This window comes from Pristiophorus japonicus, chromosome 20 (genome assembly GCF_044704955.1).
Source record: "Pristiophorus japonicus isolate sPriJap1 chromosome 20, sPriJap1.hap1, whole genome shotgun sequence".
In the NCBI taxonomy this organism is placed as follows: Eukaryota; Metazoa; Chordata; class Chondrichthyes; family Pristiophoridae; genus Pristiophorus; species Pristiophorus japonicus.
The window spans coordinates 42,698,928-42,722,901 of record NC_091996.1 but is presented as its reverse complement, the minus strand read 5'-3'; the positions used below and the strand labels follow the sequence as shown (position 1 = coordinate 42,722,901).

At 41.9% G+C, this 23,974-nt stretch overlaps 1 protein-coding gene across 1 annotated transcript in view; it reads right to left on the bottom strand.

Annotated features, from left to right (window-relative positions):
- LOC139232507 (probable voltage-dependent N-type calcium channel subunit alpha-1B) overlaps positions 1–23,974 on the bottom strand; it is a 958,198-nt gene that overhangs the window by 891,535 nt on the left and 42,689 nt on the right. Inside the window, exons 2-3 of the mRNA XM_070862825.1 lie at positions 6,261–6,527; positions 4,660–4,765 (exon numbers count right to left, since the gene is read on the bottom strand). Of these exons, the coding sequence (XP_070718926.1) occupies positions 4,660–4,765; positions 6,261–6,527 (373 nt within the window). The remainder of the gene's footprint in view (positions 1–4,659; positions 4,766–6,260; positions 6,528–23,974) is intronic.

Here is a 23,974-nt window from a genome sequence, read left to right as displayed (position 1 = left end):
GACCGTGGTCTCTCCACTATTGTCTCCAACCTATTCCCTGCTTCCAGGAAATATGTATCACATTTATAATTGCAATTAACCATTCGTGGCGGGGAGAGACCATGCACATGTTCTGTGTGTGGACCGGGCTTCGGCTGGTCGCCCGGCCTGGAGGGACACGGTGGCGCCCGCACCACGGAGGGGCCGTGGGGATTGTGGGAGGGGATTCAATTCCCCATCTGAACTGGAGGTTCATCGGCAGTCACACCAGGGAGAGGCCGTTCATCTGCTCAGAGTGCAGTTAGGGAGGGAATCCAGGTAATAATATCACTGCACTTAATCGTCAAGTAACTATTTATTTCAAAATAAATGTGATTTGAAATGGAAAGAATTGCATTTATATCGCTGCATCTGTGGCATAAGAAAGTCCCAAAGCGCTTTCCACCAATGAATACTTGTGTTGTGTTACAGGGGGTCTGGGGACTTTCATAACATGGGAGGGGTCTCAGAGAAAACCCCTGATCTACACCGTCCCATCAAACACTCCCAGAGCAGGTACAGCAGGGGTTAGATACAGAGTAAGGCTCCCTCTACACTATCCCATCAAACACTCCCAGGGGAGGTACACGGGCATGTTACTGATACTTTCCCTGGATTCCAAGGCTCGGAGACGTACTGTGGAAGTTATGGAGAGCTCGGACTTGCCCATGAGAGTAACCGACAGTAAGAGAACTGAAATAATCCAGAGTAATGAGGTGTTAGTCGTGGCTCAGTGGTAGTACTCTTGTCTCTGCGTCAGTCGGTTGTGGGTTCAAGTCCACTTCCAGAACCTGGAGCATAAAATCTAGGCTGACATTCCAATGCAGTACAGAGGGAGCCCTGCACTGTCAGAGGTGCCGTCTTTCACATGAGACGTTCAACCGAGGCCCCATCTGGGCGTAACCAAGTGGGCGTAACCAATCCCATGACGTTTTTTCAAAGGAAAGAGATCTCTCCAGTGTCTTGTTCCTCAACCAACATCACTGAAACAGATTATCTGGTCATTTTCACATTGCTGTGTGTGGGAGCTTGCTGTGTGCAAATTGGTTGTCGCATTTCCTACATTACAGCAGTGACTGCCTTAAAAGGTATTTCATTGGTTGTAAAGGGCTTTGGGACATTCTGACATCATGAAAGGGCATTTTATAAATACAACTCTTCCTTTAACAAAGGAGCAAAGACTCAAAAATGGAACAGTCGGGTACAGGACATCAATTAGTCTCCTCGTGGATAAGCCAAGGAATCGACTTACTGTATGTAGGTCGCAAAGCTGATTTATTTGACAGTTGTTTGACAGAGGGTGCAGAAAAGATTTACAAGAATGGTTCCAAGGATGAGGGACTTCAGTTACATGGATAGCCTGGAGAAGGTTGTTCTCCTTACAGCAGAGAAGATTGCGAGGTGATTTGGTAGAGGTGTTCAAAATCATGAGGGGTCTAGACAGAGTAGACGGAGAGCAACTGTTCCCATTGGCGGAAGGGTCGAGAACCAGAGGACACAGATTTAAGGTGATTGGCAAAAGAACCAAAGGCAACATGAGGAAAAACTTTTTTTTACGCAGCGAGTGGTTAGGATCGGAAATGCAGTGCCTGAAAAGGTGGTGGAGACAGACTCAATCTTGGCTTTCAAAAAAGGAATTGGATAAGTACCTGAAGGAAATAATTTGCAAAGCTATGGGGAAAAAGACTGAAGTGGATGGACTGCACTTAGACCGTGCTGGACTGAGGTCCTGGCGAATCAAATAACTAGGGCTGGAGAGAGGGCTTCAAACTAATTAGTGGAGGGGGAGGAATTAGGTGAGCAAAAATTTTAAAAGTCAAAGAATAAGCAGAAGGCAATAGAGCAGGGTAGCACGCGGGGAAATGAAAACCAGAGCATGCCAGGAAGGGACAGAATGTATAACCATAATGGTGAAATCAGAAAGTGGGGTCAAAGCAGGGAAAAATGGTAAAAATACAAATTTAAAAGCTCTTTATCTGAATGCACATAGCATTCATAACAAAATAAATGAGTTGATAGCACAAATAGATACAAATGGTTCTGATCTGATAGCCATTACAGAGATGTGGTTGCATGGTGAGCTGGACTGGGAATTAAATATTCAGGGGTAATTGACAATCCAGAAGGACAGACAGAAAGGAAAAGGACACAAAAGCAAAATACTGCGGGTGCTGGAATCTTCAATCACCACACCATCCAGGAATACCAAATCCATAAACTAAGTTTAGCATTATGACTTAACTAATGAATTTTAATGTTGTAATCTGCGAACTAACAGAAATGTATGAAGTACACAATGTCATTTTGTGATACCTTCTCTTTGAAATACTTACGAATTGTCATTCAATAATTTGTTTAATAATGAAAAATATCACGTGAAAATTGTTACTTACGCTTTTGAATTGAAGTTTTGTTTACAATAGCCAATAAATGAGTAATTTCAGGTGTTCAAAAGGCTGTTGGAGCTCTTTCTTTCAAAGTTAAAATGGCTTTTTTTTAAACTCAAGTTGGATTGAGCAAAACCAGTATGATATTTTTTCAAAAGATTGCCAAATTCTATTTAATTTATCTGACTATAATCTCGCAGGACTTGCTGTACCTTTGCTATGAAAAAGTCATCAATAAGCCATTTGCTGTGCTCTGATTAAATGACAGTATATAGAGGTGAGTCCATTCACATATGTAGAACAGCATGTCGGGGGACAATAGATTTGGTTGATAGACTTCCAATTAGGCAAAGTTCAAAACCCAAATTTCAAATATTTTATAAACCAGTTAGAATGGTTACTGCTTGAGGCAAACATTTGTCAAAGGCTTTTACAATTGGAAAAGTTGATGTCCTTACTCTTTCATTTATGCAAAATAAATATCCCAATATCCTTGTAGCTGGTATTCATAATGTTCAGTGTGCAAAATAATCTCACACCAGGGTTTTTCTTCTTCCCCTGATGTCACTGATTCCTGTTGGGGTAAAGCTCCACAAGCTTCATGGTTGAGCCCAACACGAGACAGTATGGAATATTAGATCATGGGGGCACCAAGCCCCATCATTTTCTCACCTGGTGTCTATATATGGGCTTTTTCCAGCAGGTGGTACCAGATACCAATCAGTAGCAGAAATCCTGGATGATCTGCCCCACTCTAACCCAAAAACACCAAAGTCAATCGTGGCACTGCCATCGCCATTGAGTTTAGCTAATGTAGCACAGACTGGGCATCGAATGAGACACTTTCTGGATGGAATGGTCCAGTCACACACCATCTTTACCAAACGAGTCATTAAAGAGCGTAGGATTTTTTTTAATCACTCGTGTTAGAGGTCGATTTCTAAATTGATCAATCAGTGTAAAAAAAATTATACTTCACTTGTAATTTGAGTTTGTGAATGAGTTAGATTATGGTTAATGGACAGAAGGATTATTTTAATTGGCTCAGAGCAACTCTAAATCCTTTGAATAAATGTGTCTCAGGCACAGATCTTTAGTTTCTGTGAACTTAACGTGATGAAAATCACAAAATGCTGGTAATAATTAAATCAAATATTTGCATTTGTATGAACTGTAGTTAACCTTCACCTTTTCAGCACTCAGTTTTACCTAGATCAATACCATCACCCATAATTCAAGAACCATACAAACAAAATCGGTACTTCTCATTCTTTATTGCCCAATTTAAAGAACAATTGTGTGTCTTGTGATTAATGTGTTAGAGGGAGAGGGCAGGATTAAATCCCATTGTGTGGAATGGTTTTCGACATCATATTGCTGACAATCATGCAGTAATAGCAATCTCTGAATTAACAAAACACAAATGGGCTTTATTTTAAAACTATATAGGAAGTGGGGTCGACCAATGTATAATTCTTGATGTATGAAAGTAAACCATTTTGTTATTTATCATTTGCATTTGATTGGACATTCCATAATGAGACTATTTAACATTATTTCATAGCAGTACTTACTCCAGAAAAAAAACCTTTCCCATCTGTTACTTACTTTATGAAAGTAACTGTTTTTGTTTTAGCAGCCCTGTTTTTAAATATTTCCCCCTTGTTTCCACTATTTTTGTACAGTTGCTACTGTTATTAGGCATAATATATGATTTTGTGCCTCAAGTTTTGAATGCTTGTTTTATTGAAGATTGTTTTAGTGTTGCAGGTAAACTGCTATCTTATTCTGAAAGGGTTTTACATTTTAGTTGGCGTTCCAAAGTCTTCATGTTATTTAAACAGGTACAAAAAGTAAGTTTCACATTCTTTATATTTTCTAGGACTATACAACTTAGAATATTTTCCCTTTTTAAAGCCACAACTGGCCATGTTCTTATTTAAAAACAGCTGGAATCGCAAGAAAACGGTTGACACATTTAAAGAAACGTTCCTTCTGCTGACAGAAGAGGAGTGGGCGGAGGCTCAGGCAGAGCAGAAACATCAGCATGGACCAGTTGGGCCAAATGGTCCATTTCTGTGCTGTAAATTCTATGTAATTCCATATCATTCTTTGAACTTATGAAAGAATCAGAAGTAGGGCAGTTTACGTAAGTAACATTTGCAATTTGTAGGGTTTTTTTATTAAATGGAGTACTTAGCAGCAGTTTAGTATCAGAAGGTAGTGAAAAATGTAAGCAGCACAGGGTACTCACCAATCTCTCCGACATGGGCGTTTTATCTCGATTGGGAAGGTGTTGCTCCAGAGCTAAAACAATGCAGTTTGCAATAATGGTCGCTAATATCATGTATTCAAATGGAGTAAGTAAGGTTAAGGAAAATAAGTTTCCATGATCAAAATTGACTTTGTTTCTGGTTTTGGCTTGTATTGTTTAAAACAAAAGATAATTTGGTCCAAACTTGTAATTGTTTGATAACTTTCTGCAAACTCGGGCATCAAGGGCGTAGACATCTTCAAAATCAGCACATTCAACTCCGCAATAACCCCGATGATATCACTTATACCCTTTCCCCCCACATTCAGAGGATGTGCGGGTGAATAGAGATGTCTTTATTGAAGCTCTGGATATTCTTACACATTGGCCGAAAGGGGTGTCTCCCAGGGTCTGTTTGCCTCTTCAGCGGCCCGGGAGAAAAAACACTACTTGGTTGAGCTGAACTTTGGGGACAATTGAGATGAAAGTTCGTCTGCTAAGTGGCGCTGCCTCGAAATACATTTTCCAAGGGGAAACAAAAATCAACCACACCATCATACCAGGTAACCTGCCTTTCATTTTGACCCTTTTCAATAAATAATTAGCCAGCGTTGGACGAATCTTAACTAGAGGCATCGGCAAAATCTGCTCACCACAATGTGTACATCCAGATCTATGAAAGTGTTTCTCTTTCTCTCACACACACACACACTACACTTAAAATAACTGATCTGCGTTCATCCTACGCAACAGACGATCCCCATCGCCTCCTCCCAACAACATCGGTCTCGCCATCTCCAGCCGGGTCGGCGGCTCGCAGTCTGCGTGGAGGCGTGGGCGCATTTCAGCACCATTCCACAGTGAACAGCGCCCTCCGTCAGAGCACCATTTTAACCACAGGGAAACCCACCAACTTTCTCAGCAAACAGAAACCCACCCCCCTTGCACCGCTGGTGATCTTCCGTGTAAATGGGAAAGGGGCTGACCAGAAAAGAGACCCTTTTTGTTTTAGAAATCGGCTTTCGGGAAGAATACTGTCGATACGTTCCCAAACAGTATTTTTCAAGAGGCACTTTTGAATGTTTTTGTTGCACAAGTTAGCATGATCAGGGCAGCTTGTTGCAAATGCTTGAAGGCATATGTTAGCACCACTCTTAAGAGACAGCGATCCGCAAGAAACACTATTGGTGTCGTAGACAAAAACTCACGACCACTTGGGAGAATTTAGTATCTGGCAGTCGGATCTGACAAGAGTCTAATCAATTGATAATGGATTATTGATAACGGATTGGTTATCCATTAAATCGTTTGGGCAAAAACACCTTGGGAGAAGATTATTAAGTATGTATCTCTCACATAACCCGTTGACAGCATGCGTCTTTGAACGAGATTGACTGCTCTTACAAAGAATCAATAGAGACCGTGATTGCACAAGGATAAAAAAACACCAGCCTCCCGTGAGACACGCAGCACAAAGCTCTCACACCGGTACACGCCATCCAAACACACACCCAGGCAACGGTGGGATTAACCTTTGCCAATAACCACATCACTACCATTCCATACCCCCCTTTATAATCTCTCTCTGTGGAAAAGGATATGGCCACTCGGTTATTCGTTTGGCGTATTTTCGTATGATATTGTCTTCGCTAAATATAAAAAGTGATCTGTTGACTGTAAAGCAGTTCTGACGAACGGGAATGGGGTTGTAAAAAGCCATAGTCCGGGCTCTTTGGGCCATCGACTTGGAGCCATACATGCCTCTCTGGGCGGCTTGGGGACCTCCGTGGCGGCTTCCACCTCTTCCCCCGCCCGCAGGTCCTCCACCTCCATACCGAGGGGACACGTTGTCTCCGAAGCGAGCCATTCTAGAAAAGTAAACCACACGTTAAAATCCCACCTCAGATTAGACACAGGAGGAAGACGCATCACAAACGCAGAGGTCTCCTAGTCCTGGTCGCGGGTGTACATCAGAAGAAGCAATAGCAACAAGCAAGATCGAGCTCTCAGTCTGGCGGGCAAGTCAAGTCTTCTTGCAATTTAAGCGACACCAACGCAAATATTCGCTCTTATTCCCATAACTTCCAATAGGTTCTGCACACATCCAGAGCAACAACTGGGCAATCAGGCAGCGCGAAAGAAAGCGAACAGTTGTTCAAAATGCAGCCGCTGCCTTTCTTTTCGCTCTGGTCGAGTATTGGGAAACAAGAGCCTCGACCAGCAACCGAGCAGTTGTCTATTTCGAAATGCTGAAAGTAACCAGTTTGCGAATCTCAGCTCCTTATAGAAACCTACCCATGTGATCCCTGGAAGCCAATCAGCAGGAACACTCCACCTTTATTTCCAAACCATTTGGAATTGAGGTGGCTTTCCTTTTCTGGATTAAAAAAAAAGATGGGTGGGGGGGGGGGAAATCAAGAATCGTTCACTGGCATCTTCTCCCCACAGTGAGCCGGGCACTCCAGCCTGGAGCCAGGTTCCTGGCACTAGAGCCCCGCTGCCAATTACAAGGAAACAAAGCCGCCCCAACAAAGACAGGCGTGTCCGCCGTGCACACGCACCGTGCACAGATAGCAGCGGGCGCAACTCACCGTGCACGCCGCCAGCGCAGTCACATGAAACTTTCACTCCATCGTTCTGCAATTCAAACTTCATTCGCCCTAAAAAAAATACCCCCCACGAGTGGTTTCCTCCCGCTGCCCCTCGAACCTAAATGTGTAGGCGATTTATATGCATCCTCTTCATAAATATTACATGCAAATCCGTTTCTCTTTTCCAGTTCTTGTAACACGATTGTTGCAAACCAGATTTTTTTTTGCAAGCCGTTTTGAAAATTAGCTCTGTGGCTCAATCTGCGCTGTTTCCATTTTGTTAAAATCAACAGGTTACCGAGTAATGGTCAGAAAGCGCAAACTCGCAATGTTTCTCTCCTGGTTCTAGAAATGGATATCCAAAAGCCATTTAATGCAAGCAAATTAAATATGCATTTAAAATAATAGAATGAGCAATTCTATAAAGCCGGGATGCTATTAAACGCTTCCACTGCAAGATCTACGGATTTAATTTGTAGTGGTTCAATTATGAACTATTCAAAACAGCGCATTGAAAACTTACGAAGCCAAAATAAAGAATTGGCGAGGGTACACACGACCATTTGATCTCGGTGTAGACTAGAGCTGGTGATGGTGAATGATCCCGGGCGAAATCTAACTGTCAGAGCTCGGACTGAAACATAATCTGCTGGAGGTTTGAGTCAGAGTTGGGTGTAAGGGTTTGCATCCATTTCTCATTGATAAAGACTAAATGGTGAAGTGGAGGCCAAAGACAGCTGGAAGACAGGATCGGAAAATCGGAATGACTGTGCAACAGGCGTCCAATCCATTATCGCCCGTTTTACATTGTCACTTAAAAATAAAATGACCCGTTGTCACAGTGTGAACACGAAATATGGCAAACAAGGATTTAGCCACTAGCTCGAACTGAAGCAATAATGAGGCATTCAATGTTACAATTGCCCAATGCAAATTACAATTGTTTCATACTATTTTGCCTTTATAATCGGATTCGGCATGAAAACCCTCCCCCCAGCAATAGGTTAACTTCAGCGCGAAGACACCCCACGAATTTGAGGGTGCGGTTATACCGCTACTTGTGCATTAATGCAAATGTAACAGTATAACGTAGGGCTCGGTTCCCAATCGGAGTCCCAAGCACAAAATGCCAGAAGATCGGAGACTCCGTCACTTAAGTCTGAGCTTGCACCGGGCGCAGGAGAACTCCAGCTGTATGCAGGACGCATTATGGCCCCTCCCAATCTCCGTAATCTCCTCCAGCCCCACAACCGGAGATGTCTGCGCTCCTCACATTCCGCCCTCTTAAGCATCCCTGATTATAACTGCTCAACCACTGGTGTGCCTTCAGCTGCCTGGCCCCAAGCTCTGGAACTCCCTCCCCAAACCTCTCCACCTCTCTTTCCTCCTTTAAGATGCTCCTTAAACCCACCCCTTTGGTCAGCTGCCCTAATTTCTTCTTATGTGGCTCCTGTCAATTGTATTTGTTTTTTTCTTATAACACTCCTGTGAAGTGCCTTGGGACGTTTTACTATGTTAAAGGTGCTATATAAATACAAGTTGTTGTTGTTATGCAAGTCCACCCACCAAATCTCCAAGGAGTTTAAAAAAATAATAGAAGCAAGCAATATTCCCCGACCTTAAAAATGATCCATCTGAAGAGTGAAGCTCTGTGAATGAATCCAAGCGCACTCCTTCTTTAGGAACATTAGGAATAGGAGTAGGCCATTCAGTCCCTCCAGCCTGTTCTCCCATTCAATTAGATCATGGCTGATTTGCACGTCAACTCTATTCACCTACCTTTGCTCCATATCCCTTGATATCCTTACCAAACTAAAATCTATTGGTCTCATAGAAACATAGAAACATAGAAAAATAGGTGCAGGAATAGGACATTCGGCCCTTCGAGCCTGCATCACCATTCAATAAGATCATGGCTGGTCATTCACCTCAGTAACCCTTTCCTGCTTTCTCTCCATACCCCTTGATCCCTTTAGCCGTAAGGGCCATATCCAACTCCCTCTTGAATATATCTAACAAACTGGCATCAACAACTCTCTGCGGAAGAGAATTCCACAGGTTAACAACTCTCTGAGTGAAGAAGTTTCACCTCATCTCGGTCCTAAATAGCTTACCCCTTATCCTTAGACTGTGAACCTGGTTCTTTACTCCCCCAACATCGGTAACATTCTTCCTGCATCTAACCTGTCCAGTCCCATCAGAATTTTATATGTTTCTATGAGATCCCCTCTCATTCTTCTAAACTCCAGTGAATACAGGCCCAGTCGATCCAGCCATCTCAGGAATCAGTCAGGTGAACCTTCGCTGCACTCCCTCAATAGCAAGAACATCCTTCCTCAGATTAGGAGATCAAAACTGAACACAATATTCCAGGTGAAGCCTCACCAAGGCCCTGTAGAACTGCAGTAGGACCTCCCTGCTCCTATACTCAAATCCTCTAGCTATGAAGGCCAATATGCCATTTGGCTTTTTCACCGCCTTTTGCACCTGCATGCCAACCTTCAATGACTGATGTACCATGACACCCAGGTCTCGTTGCACCTCCCCTTTTCCTAATCTGCCACCATTTAGATAATATTCTGCCTTCGTGTTTTTGCCACCAAAGTGGATAACCTCACATTTATCCATATTATACTGCATCTGCCATGCATTTGCCCACTCACCTAACCTATCCAAGTCACTTTGCAGCCTCTTAGCATCCTCCTCACAGCTCACACCGCCACCCAGTTTAGTGCCTTCTGCAAACTTGGAGATATTACTCTCAATTCCTTCATCTAAATCATTGCTGTATATTGTAAATAGCTGTGGTCCCAGCACTGAGTCCTGCGGCAGCCCAGTAGTCACTGCCTGCCATTCTGAAAAGGACCCATTTATCCCAGCTCTCTGCTTCTTGTCTGCCAAACAGTTCGCTACCACATCAATACTTTACCCCCAATACCATTTTGCACACCAATCTCTTGTGTGGGACCTTGTCAAAAGCCTTTTGAAAGTCCAAATACACCACATCCACTGGTTCTCCCTTGTCCACTCTACTAGTTACATCCTCAAAAAATTCTAGAAGATTTGTCAAGCATGATTTCCCTTTCATAAATCCATGCTGACTTGGACCGATCCCGTCACTGCTTACCAAATGCGCTGCTATTTCATCTTTAATAATTGATTCCAGCATTTTCCCCACTACTGATGTTAGGCTAACTGGTCTATAATTCCCCGTTTTCTCTTTCCCTCATTTTTTAAAAGTGGTGTTACATTAGCTACCTTCCAGTCCATAGGAACTGATCCCGAGTCGATAGACTGTTGGAAAATGATCACCAATGCATCCACTATTTCTAGGGCCACTTCCTTAAGTACTCTGGGATGCAGACTATCAGGCCCAGGGGATTTATCAGCCTTCAATCCCATCAATTTCCCTAAAACAATTTCCTGACTAATAAGGATTTCCTTCAGTTCCTCCTTCTCACTAGACCCTCGGTCCCCTAGTATTTTCGGAAGGTTATTTGTGTCTTCCTTTGTGAAGACAGAACCAAAGTATTTGTTCAATTGGTCTGCCATTTCTTTGTTCCCCATTATAAATTCACCTGATTCTGACTGCAAGGGACCTATGTTTGTCTTCACTAATCTTTTTCTCTTCACATATCTATAGAAGCTTTTGCAGTCAGTTTTTATGTTCCCAGCAAGCTTCCTCTCATACTCTATTTTCCCCTTCCTAATTAATCCCTTTGTCCTCCTCTGCTGAATTCTAAATTTCTCCCAGTCCTCAGATTTGCAGCTTTTTCTGGCCAATTTATATGCCTCTTCCTTGGATTTATCACAATCTCTAATTTCCCTTGTTAGCCACGGTTGAGCCACCTTTCCTGTTTTATTTTTACTCCAGACAGGGATGTACAATTGCTAAAGATCATCCATGTGCTCTTTAAATGTTTGCCATTGCCTATCCACCGTCAACTCTTTAAGTATCATTCGCCAGTCTATTCTAGCCAATTCACGGCTCATACCATCAAAGTTACCTTTCCTTAAATTCAGGACCCTAGTCTCTGAATTAACTATGTCACTCTCCATCTTAATAAAGAATTCTACCATATTATGGTCACTCTGCCACAAGATTGCTAATTAGTCCAGTCTTTGAATCTCCAATAGTACTCGCATCCATGCCTTTGGTTGGTTGGGGAGAGTGTTCCAGATTTCTCCTATCCTTTACGTGAAAAAAATACTTCCCGATTCCCCTCTGAATGGCCTAGCTCTAATATTTAGATTGTGTCCCCTTGGTCTTGATCACCACTTAACAGAGGAAATAGTTTCCCTGTATCTCCCCTATAAAATCATTTTACCATTTCAAACAACTCAATCAGATCACCCCTCAATCTTCTATACGCAAGGGAACACAAGCCAAGTTTGTCACTGATATCTGGGATTTGTCACAATGCAATTTAAGTCTAGACTATTGGTTGTGTAGCCAGAGTGTGGTTGTGTGTGCCGGTGAGAGACCAGTAATGTATTCTTCATTCCCATAGCAAAGATTTAAGATCAGGTGGGAAGCAGTTGAGTATTAATTGACCCCTTGGATTTAGAAGACACCTATGAGAAATATATTATTCAAATGTCCAAGGTAACTGATAAAATTTGATCTTCCTCAATCACTTAATAAATCCTACATTTTACTGTTAAACCTTCAACACATTTTAACTTGGGATCTTAGAAAATACTCATGTTTTATACTGAATTTGTTACAAAGGTGAGACACGTTAAATATGCCACTACTCAGATTTGCCTTTTCCCATAATTCTGTTATCAGGGTTCTGGTGACAATTAATGGCAGCACCCTGGCCAACTCTGAGAAGAAATTAGTTTGCATTTTGAAGTCAATTTTAGGAGCTGCACGCCTAACCAAAGACAATTTAATTCTAACAACCAAATGGAGATAATCCTGTACAGGATATTAACAATTGTTACCATGAGATCTTTTTTTTCTTTAACTTGTCATTTTCTTGAATGCAGATGGTTGTTTTATATTTTGCAATATAATATAAATAATGCTCATGGCACAACATAATTATAATAGTGGAACTGGAACTGCTATGATTTATTTATTAAAAGATGCTTTCATAGGAATTATCCAGACTCCTAATTTAATTTGCTAAGCAGATGATTAATTGTGATTATTATTTTACACGTGGAAAGAAATTTGATTTAAAAATACTGTTCTTTTTTGTTGCTATTTAATTAATTCCATCTAACTGAATAGCTGGGCAGGTCTTTGTATGAAATAAATGGAATTACTTCTGTTAATTGTGAAGTGAAATTATTTTTAATTCAGTTTTCCCCCTTAACAACATCCTCACAACACTTGGTCAGCTACAGTACCATGGGTCCTCCAGTAGCAACTTTGAATGTGAGTCTGGAAGCAAACATCAGTGTTTTGTTTGAACATGGGCACTATCAGAGCTAAGGCTGGAGTTATTTTCATCCGTTGTTCATAGACATGCACTTCTAGCAGAGGTTACTGATGAATGATCAGGAGCAGAATCGCTGAGCAACATTTTCCCACCAATCTAGAAATATTCACGGCAGTTGCATCAGCCTCACCTGTTACTACACCTGAGATCAACTGATTCATTGTAGACCATGGATCTAGCCAGGAACCCTTCTGCATTGTAAAGTTCAGTGTCAGACCACATGGTACATTTACTTACAAGAAATAATTTTTGCTCAAGTTACCCGATGTATCAAATTTACATTCTAAATGCAGCTTGTTCCATTGTTTCTTTGGTCTACCAACTACAATATATTAATAGGAGTAATGGTTCACTCTTTGGAAGACCTTTAATTACAAATAAAATATTTCAAGTAGTTATTCATAGAAAGTTTCTACCAATATTTCACTGTGTTTACTGACCTGGTTCCTGGTCCAACAATGCCTCAATTTTAAAATCCTCATCCTTGTTTTCCAATCCTTCCATGGATTCATCCCTCCCCATCTCTGCGCCCTCCAATTCTGGCCTCCTACATATCCCCAGTTTAATCACTCCACCATTGGCAACTGTGCTTTCAGCTGCCTTCGCCACAAGCTCTGAAATTCCCTCCATAAATCTCTCTGCCTCTCTCCTCCTTTAAGGTGCTCCTTGAAACTTATCACTCTGACCAAGTTTTTGGTCATCTGTCCTGAAAGTTCTTCCTGTGGTTCAGTGTCAAAAATGTTTTTATTGATATCACTCATGTTAACTGCTTTGGGATGTTTTGCTACGTTAAATTCACTTTATAAATGTAAGTTGTTGTTGTGAATTCTGTGGAGTAATTTTTTTTGCAGTTGTTCAGCTAACTAAAAAGGAGTGTAGAAATTTAAATAAGGAAATGCAAATAATCTCTCAGTAGATGAGCCTGTGAAAATAATATTGCTGTTGTGAGTTGTTGGGTCAACTAGCACCAGATAAAGTAAAAGCTCATTCCACTTGAGTTATTGCAAATGTCAAAAGGTTTATTCAAGACTCCATTTGTTAGGCATCTACAAGGCAATCTTCCTTCATCAACCACACATTATTGTCTGGAATAATCATTCAAAGAAGATATTGGCCCATATCAGGCAGTAAAAATAATGCTGAGGCTATCAATACTCGCAATTATTAAAAAGTAAATCAGACAGGAACTTCCGGCGATTTCACAAGCATAGTTAAACACGGAAATCAGGAAGTTGCTGTCCGATATCCCCTGCTCCTTCAGAAGCTTTGCTAAAACAATATCTCACAGAGAGATTCCGCATTGAAATACATGGAACTACATAAAGTTGGGGTACTTAATTGATAGATACACTTTAAAGTTGGGCTTGTCCATTCCAGTATAAGTAAATTTTTATGGCGTGGTAAGTCTTAATCACTGCCAAACAACCTCTCTGGCACTGAAAATTAACATTTTATGTGTGGAGTCTCATTCCTTCAGATTTTAATTATTGTTGGAGATTTTCTTTTTAATTACAAGTTTTGTTTACTTTTTCTTTATCTCTTAATCCCATCTTTCTATATATCTCTTTTACTTTCTGTACATCAGTTTTCCACTGAATTAAAAATTCTAACTTACATGTCTTAGTTCAGATTCTGCATGTTGCAGTAAGGATTCTTCAATCTGATTGGTTAAAGAGATACACAGTTGCTTTCATAGAAACATAGAAAATAGGTGCAGGAATAGGCCATTCGGCCCTTCGAGCCTGCACCACCATTCAATAAGATCATGGTTGATCATTCACCTCAGTACCCCTTTCCTGCTTTCTCTCCATACCCTTTGATCCCTTTAGCTGTAAGGGCTATATCTAACTTCCTCTTGAATATATCCAATGAACTGGCATCAACAACTCTCTGCGGTGGGGAATTCCACAGGTTAACAACTCTCTGAGTGAAAAAGTTTCTCCTCATCTCAGTCCTAAATGGCTTATCCCTTATCCTTAGACTATGTCCCCTGGTTTTTGACTTCCCAACATCGGGAACATTCTTCCTGCAGCTAACCTGTCCAGTCCCATCAGAATTTTATAGGTTTCTATGAGATCCTTTCTCATCCTTCTGAACTCCAGTGAATACAGGCCTAGTTGATCCAGTCTCTCCTCATATGTCAGTCCTGCCATCCCGGGAATCAGTCTGGTGAACGTTTGCTGCACTTTTTCAATAGCAAGAACGTCCTTCCTCAGATTAGGAGACCAAAACTGAACACAATATTCCAGGTGAGGCCTCACTAAGACCCTGTACAACTGCAGTAAGACCTCCCTGCTCCTCTACTCAAATCCTCTAGCTCTGAAAACCAACATACCTTCTTCACCGCCTGCTGTACCTGCATGCCAACGTTCAATGACTGATATACCATGACACCCAGGTCTTGTGCACCTCCCCTTTTCCTAATCTGCCACCCTTCAGATAATATTGTGCCTTCGTGTTTTTGCCATCAAAGTGGATAACCTCACATTTATCCACATTATACTGCATCTGCCATGCATTTGCCAGCTCACAGGGGACCCAGATGTAATGTAGAGAGCATTGTGCTATTTTGAATTTATAATAGCTGCAAGTTCCAGCGTAAAAGCCCATAGAAAATTTGTGGGCAACTTTTCGTTCACTGCTGACCACAAAATCCGGGTCAATCTTTTAGACATTTTGGTCTTTAATGTAGGTCTCAATAAAAAAACCTTAAATAGCCACCTCCATGTATTGGCATTGTGGTATAATCTTATGATATGTGAACAATAAGTTCGTTCAATAAAAATAGAGAAACAACACAAAACAATGATGGGAAAATATAGGGAGATATTAGTAGGTAATTGCTCAAAAGTACATTTGTCAAAACACAAACGTGAGTAATTGCTAGCAACAAATTATAACTAAGATGATTCATTGGTATTAATTAGTAAAAGTTGTACAACAGGCAAAATTATAGTCTTATACATTTCATGTGCTTACTTTGTGAATGAGGAAAGTTATGGCGAATATTCACTGAATAATTGAACATAAGTGACATTAGTAACTGTAAACTATGGCAATGCCTCAATGTGTTAATGAGTACAATTTATTTCCCCTAAAACATCACAAGCATCACAAAATATTTCAGTTGTGTTGGGCCAAATAAAACACAGGATCATGATTAAACTAACAAATATTTCTCTGAATGACCATATAGGAAATAAAAACCACCTGCCCATGTCCTAACTCATACCAAGTCCCGCTCACCCATCACCCCTGTGCTCACTGACCTACATTGGCTTCTGGTTAAGCAATGCCTCAGTTTCAAAATTCTCACCCTTATTTTCAAATCCCCCCCATGGCATCGCCCCTCCCTATCTCTGTAATCTTCTTCAGCCCCACAATCCACCAAGATGTCTGTGCTCCTCTAATTCTGCCCTCTTGAGCATCCCTGATTGTAATCACTCAACCACTGGTGACCATGCCTTCTGTTGCCTAGGCCCAAAGCTCTGGAACTCCCTGCCTAAACTTCTCTGTCTCTCTACCTCTCTTTCCTCATTCAAGATGCTCCTTAAAAGATATCTCTTTGACCAAGCTTTTGGTCATCTGCGCTAATTTCTACTTATGTGGCTCGGTGTCAAATTTTTCTTGCATAATACTCCTGTGAAGCGCATTGGAACGTTTCACTATGTTAAAGGCTCTATATAAATACAAGTTGTTGTTGTTGTTGTTGTTGTTCTATAGCTTTCATTACATTCATATTAGTAACATAGGGCTAGAATTTGCATCGCCCGGTTTCTCGGCGGCATTGGCCATTTTGGGCGATATCCGGGTTGGCGAGAAATTGCCCAGTTGAGTTTCGCCAGCGGTTTCAAAGTACCACTGGGGAGTGGACCGCCGGCATGCACCATCCACAGATCGCCATGGCGTGATATTTGGCTCAGCGGTGACCCGTAGGTAAGTATTAAAATAAACGCCCACGAGAATCAGCGGAGCTGGGCGGTAGGTGAGTAGCTCTGCAAGAAAAAATTCTGTTGTAGTGATTTCAGTTAAAAGGGTCCTGAGAATGGTTTTATGATTTTTTATGTTATGTTTCTTGAAAAAATATTTTTAGTGTTTTTCTCCTCCTCGGCCCAACCTCGGGGTAAATTCTTAGTAAATGTATTAATTATCACCCATTTTCTTTAAGAACCACTCAATCGACCCAAAATGTATTTTTTTGCTGCGAATCGGGGTGCAAAGCCCATTTTTTTCTCTGGGCGAATTTTTTTCTTTTTTGGGGGGGGAAGTTTTTGCCGGCTATAATCTTGGGAATCTTAGCGGTCTTTTGGGCAGCAATCAGGCGCTCGCGGGTTGTTTGGAAATTCTAGCCCATAATCTGGTAACTTGAATAACTATGTTCCTTAACGTTTTTCAATTTCTGAATTTGAGACATAATTCGAAGTAAATTTAACAACAGCACTTAGCCCCAGCCCTGAGCCCCCTCATATGGAATGCACTTGAGAATACTGAAAGGAGTGGAACACTGATAGTCATCTTTTATTATTTTTTGGACACACAAAGATTGAAAAATCATTAACACCACTTTTTTTAATGTATTCATTCTTGGGATGTGGGCATCGCTGAGAAGGTTGGCATTTACTGCCCATCCCAATTGCCCCAAGTTTGACACAACTAGGTGGCTTACTAGGCCACTTCAGATGGCAGTTAAGTTTCATAGAAACATAGAAACATAGAAAATAGGTGCAGGAGTAGGCCATTCAGCCCTTTGAGCCTGCACCTTCATTCAATAAGATCATGGCTGATCATTCACCTCAGTACCCCTTTCCTGCTTTCTCTCCATACCCCTTGATCCCTTTAGCTGTAAGGGCCATATCTAACTCCCTCTTGAATATATCCAATGAGCTGGCATCAACAACTCTCTGCGGTAGGGAATTCTCTGAAGAAGTTTCTCCTCATTTCAGTCCTAAATGGCTAACCCCTGAGCCTTAGACTATGTCCCCTGGTTCTGGACTTCCCCAACATCGGGAACCACATTGGTGTGGGCCTGGAGTCACATACAGGCCAGAGTGGGTGAGGACCTAAGGAAATTCAAAATTTTAAGATAGCAGACGCACGACCCTGAAAGTTACAGACTAATTTGGTTCCCATCAAATGTGAGAAGAGAGTTTGGCAGAAAGGGTTTTTTTTTAGTTTCCAGTGAGATGATAATGAAACCCAATGTTAGTGCATGTTAAACAAATCATGTACAGCTAAATACATTGGAGCTCAGATGCAGTCTAAGTCGGTGGTAGAATGAAATATGGTCGGAGCAGGTCGGGAGCAGCGAGGCCAATAAAAGGGGCCCAGAAGGTGGGAGAAGTAGCAGAGGTCACAGCGGAGCAGGTCGGGAGCAGTGAAGCACATAAAAGGGGCCCAGAAGGTGGGAGAAGCCAGCTGGTGCAGAGGCAGAAGGTAAACAAAGAAGCAAAAACAAATCGAAGTGTGACATCACAGCCAAGTGGGTAAGTGATTGGCGGGTGGATTGGTGAGTATTTAAACTTTTTCAATTTCTTTTTCTTTCTTATCAGTAAGAAACCTTTGGCGTTGTTACCATTTAGGTTAATTTAAGGGTTAAGTCATGGCAGGAGAGCCCAGACCCATGTCATACTCTTCCTGTGCTATGTGGGAAGTCAGGGATGCTTCCAGTGTCCCTGACGACTACATATGCAGGAAGTGTATCCAGATGCAGCTCCTGACAGACCGCATTGCGGCACTGGAGCTGTGGATAGATTCACTGTGGAGCATCTGCAATGCTGAGGATATCGTGAATAGCACATTTAGTGAGTTGGTCACACCATAGGTAAAGGTTACACAGCCAAATAGGGAATGGGTGACCATCAGGCAGAGCAGTGGAAGGAAGGTAGTACAGGAGTCCCCTATGGTCATCTCCCTCCAAAACAGATACACTACGTTGGGTACTGTTGGGGGAGATGACTCATCAGGGGAAGGTAGCAGCAGCCAAGTCCAGGCACCAGAGGTGGCTCTGCTGCACAGGAGGGCAGGAAAAAGAGTGGGAGAGCTATAGTGATAGGAGATTCTATTGTAAGGGGAATAGAAAGGCGTTTCTGCGGCTGCAAACGAGACTCTAGGATGATATGTTGCCTCCCTGGTGCAAGGGTCAAGGATGTCTCAGAGCGGCTGCAGCACATTCTGGAGGGGGAGGGTGAACAGCCAGCTGTCATGGTACATATAGGTACCAAAGATATATGTAAAAAATGGAATGAGGTCCTACAAGCTGAAATTAGGGAGCTAGGAGTTAAATTAAAAAGTAGGACCTCAAAGGAAGTAATCTCAGGATTGCTACAAGTGCCACATGCTAGTCAGAGTAGGAATTGCAGGATAGCTCAGATGAATATGTGACTTGAGGAATGGTGCAAGGCGGAGGGATTCAAATTCCTGGAACATTGGAACCAGTTCTGGGGGAGGTAGGACCAGTACAAACCGGACGGTCTGCACTTGGGCGGGACCGGAACCGATGTCCTAGGTGGAGTGCTTGAGAGTGCTGTTGGGGAGGGGTTAAACTAAAATGGCAGGAGGATGGGAATCTATGCAGGGAGGCAGAGGGAAGTAAAAAGGGGGCAGAAGAAAAAGGTAGGAAAGAGAAAAGCAACGGTGGAGGGCAGAGAAATCAAGGGCAAAAATCAAAAAGGGGCACATTACAACATAATTCTAAAAGGACAAAGAGTGTTAAAAAAAACCCTGAAGGCTCTGAGAATGCGAGGAGCATTCGTAATAAGGTGGATGAATTGACTGCGCAGATAGCTGTTAACGGATATGATGTAATTGGGATTACGGAGACATGGCTCCAAGGTAACCAAGGCTGGGAACTCAACATCCAGGGGTATTCAATATTCAGGAAGGACAGACAGGAAGGAAAAGGAGGTGGGGTAGCGTTACTGGTTAAAGAAGAGATTAACGCAAAAGTAAGGAAGGATATTAGGGTGGATAATGTAGAATCTATATGGGTAGAGCTGTGAAACACCAAAGGGCAGAAAACGTTAGTGAGAGTTGTGTACAGACCACCAAACAGTAGTAGAGAGATTGGGGATGGCATCAAACAGGAAATCAGGGATGCGTACAATAAGGGTACAGCAGTTATCATGGGTGATTTTAATCTACATATTGATTGGGCTAACCAAACTGATAGTAATACTGTGGAGGAGGATTTCCTGGAGTGTATAAGTGGTGGTTTTCTAGACCAATATGTCGAAGAACCAACGAGAGAGCAGGCCATCCTAGACTGGGTCTTGTGTAATGAGAGAGGATTAATTAGCAATCTGGTCGTGCGGGGCCCCTTGGGGAAGAGTGACCAAAATATGGTAGAATTCTTCATTAAGATGGAGAGTGACACAGTTAATTCAGAGACTAGGGTCCTGAACTTAAAGAAAGGAAACTTCGACGGTATGAGACATGAATTGGCTAGAATAGACTGGTGAATGATACTTAAAGGGTTGACGGTGGATAGGCAATGGCAGACATTTAAATATCACATGGATGAACTACAACAATTGTACATCCCTATGTGGCGTAGGAATAAAAAAGGGAAGGTGGCTCAACCGTGGCTAAAAAGGGAAATTAGGGAAAGTATTAAATCCAAGGAAGAGGCATATAAATTGGCCAGAAAAAGCAGCAAACCTGAGGACTGAGAGAAATTTAGAATCCAGCAGAGGAGGACTAAGGGCTGAATTAGGAGGGGGAAATAGAGTATGAGAGTAAGCTTGCAGGGAACATAAAAACTGACTGCAAAAGCTTCTATAGATATGTGAAGAGAAAAAGATTAGTGAAGACTAATGTAGATCCCTTGCAGTCAGAATCAGGTGAATTCATAATGGGGAACAACGAAATGGCAGACCAATTGAACAAATGCTTTGGTTCTGTCTTCACTAAGGAAGACACGAATAACCTCCCGAAAATACTAGGGGACCAAGGGTCTAGCAAGAAGGGGGAACTGAGGGAAATCCTTATTAGTCAGGAAATGGTGTTAGGGAAATTGATGGGACAGAAGGCCGATAAATCCCCAGGGCCTGATAGTCTGCATCCCAGAGTACTTAAGCCCTAGAAATAGTAGATGCATTTTCCAACATTCCATAGACTCTGGTTCAGTTCTTATGGATTGGAGCATAGCTAATGTAACCCCACTTTTTAAAAAAGGAGAGAGAAAACAGGGAATTATTGACCGGTTAGCCTGACATCGGTGGTGGGGAAAATGCTGGAATCAATTGTTAAAGATGTAATAGCAGCGCATTTGGAAAGCAGCGACAGGATCAGTCCAAGTCAGCATGGATTTATGAAAGGGAAATCATGCTTGACAAATCTTCTAGAGTTGTTTGAGGATGTAACTAGTAGAGTGGATAAGAGAGAAGCAGTGGATGTGGTGTATTTGGACTTTCAAAAGTTCTTTTGACAAGGTCCCACACAAGAGATTAGTGTGCAAAATTAAGGCATTGGGGGCAATGTATTGATATGGATTGGCAGACAGGAAGCAAAGAGTGGGAATAAACATGTCCTTTTCAGAATGGCAGGCAGTGACTAGTGGGGTGCCGCAGGGCTCAGTGTCGGGACCCCAGCTATTTACAATATACATTAATGATTTAGATAAAGGAATTGAATGTAATATCTCCGAGTTTGCAGATGACACTAAGCTGGGTGGCAGTGCGAGCTGCGAGGAGGATGCTTTGGAGGCTGCAGGGGGACTTGGACAGGTTAGGTGAATGGGCAAATGCATGGCAGATGCAGTATAATGTGAATAAGTGTGAGGTTATCCACTTTGATGGCAAAAACAGGAAGGCGGATTATTATGGTGACAGATTAGTAAAAGGTGCAACGAGACCTGGGTGTCATGGTACATCAGTCATTGAAGGTAGGCATGCAGGTACAGCAGGCGGTAAAGAAAGCAAATGGCATATTGGCCTTCATAGCGAGGGGATTTGAGTACAGGAGCAGGGAGGTCTTACTGCAGTTGTACAGGGCCTTGGTGAGACCACACCTTGAGCACTATGTGCAGTTTTGGTCTCCTAATCTAAGGAAGGACATTCTTGCTATTGAGGGAGTGCAATGAAGGTTCACCAGACTGATTCCCGATATGGCAGGACTGACATATGAAGAAAGATTGGATCGACTAGGCTTATATTCACTGGAATTTAGAAAAATGAGAGGGGATCTCATAGAAACATATAAAATTCTGACGGGATTGGACAGGTTAGATGCAGGAAGAATGTTCCCGATGTTGGGGAAGTCCAGAACAAGGGGTCACAGTCTAAGGATAAGGGGTAAGCCATTTAAGACCGAGACAAGGAGAAACTTCTTCATTCAGGGAATTGTGAACCTGTGGAATTCTCTACCATAGAAAGTTATTGAGGCCAGTTCGTTAGATATATTCAAAAGGGAGTTAGATGTGGCCCTTACGGCTAAAGGGATCAAGGGGTATGGAGAGAAAGCAGGAATGGGGTACTGAAGTTGCATGATCAGCCATGATCATTTTGAATGGTGGTGCAGGCTTGAAGGGCCGAATGGCCTACTCCTGCACCTATTCTCTATGTTTCTATGTCTACGTTTCTATGATGTACATCTCAGTTTTGAGAAAGCATTTGACAACGTCTCACATAAGATAACTCATGGAATCATGGAAGCATTTCAAAATAATTTCAAGAACTGGCTTGATAGGTAGCACAGGGTGAGCATGGATGTAGAACAGTCTCAACTGCACAATAGTGACAATTGGATTCAACAAACCTCAATCCTAGAACCTCTGCTATTATATATGCAGATTAGTCAGGTTTGCAAATAAAGCAATGTTTTTTTTTAAGGAAAGCATGATCTACCAAAGAGTGGAATATAATTCAACAGGCTTCACCGAGTCTGAGTATTTGGTTAGATGTATGGGCAAGGAAGAAAGATTGTAGTGTAATCATTGACAAACATGAGAAATATGCATAGACTGCATGACAGTGATTGAAGTGGCAAACAGAATATCAGCATGTCCATATAGATCCCTAGAGTGTAGGTTCAAAACATATTGATGTATATAAATATATTTAAAAGTTACATTCTTTAGATCATCAGAAATTAATCCCAGTTGTTCATTCCCAAGTTCTACTGGCTTGTACTAACAAGCACTTTCAGATAAATAATTACAAATCCACAACTAGTGCTTGATGCACCGAATTTTTGAAGACCTAGGATCACCCATGTATGAAATTGAAGAACTCCTGTATAAATGCTAGAGTACGACTTGAACAGGCCCGACAGCTCCAAATAGGACATAAAGATGCAATTGCTCAATCCACCCTGTAGTACAGCTTCCAAGGGCATCACAACAAGGGAGCAGTGTACAACACTTGGTCAGCTGCCAAAATAAGTGCACTGGAAACACGTGGGAAAAGGATTGTTAAAAACATTATTGAAAACACACACACAAATGTAAACTTGTTATTATGATCAAAACAGATGGCAGGCGATTGATGAACCAGGAATAAAAAGTGAACCAGCTGTGGTGCAGTCCACACGACTCATTCACGCCTGTAGTAGTGTTATCCAATAGGAGAGCCTTGTCTCACCTCTTCTTTCAGTCACGGCCTTCCTCACCGCTCTCTATTTTAATAAATACTATGAGAATTATTACCGTTCTGAACTTTCCTGTTCCTCCTAAAATCCAAATATGCCATCCTCCTGCAGCTCCCTCTTTCTATTCTTTCTCGAGGCCTCAAAACTGAGAAAATCCCTACTTCTCTATGACAGTCCACTGGCTTTTAGAACCCAAGATTGACTTAACCCAACAACGACTTGTTGATTTTACGCATCTTCTCCCCTTTTTTCTACCTTAGTGGAGGTTCACACCATGGACCTGGGCCTTCACTTCGGTTTCTCAACTTTAAAAAATACTACAGAGTTACACAGGGCATAAGTAATTTTTGTCATCATGTTCCCTCTGTATGGAAAAGCCATTCAGTTGGAAAGCCTGCCTGCTTCCTCACCCATTCGTTCATCCGGAATTTATTTTGCTTTTGAGGATAATCATCAAAGCCACAGATTGCTTATATTCGGTGAGTATATATAATCTGATAAGGATGCTTGTTTAAAAAAATTCAGAGAAACTATATCCTGGATTTTACAAGATTGTGTGCGTGTACTTTAATTGGTTGCAGTAAAGTGTAGCAGCAGGTGTTGTGTTATGCTCTGCCACCCATGCTAATAGGCTAAAAGTATATTTCAGCTGTGTGATTTTAATTCTAATATCCCCACAGCCCAGAA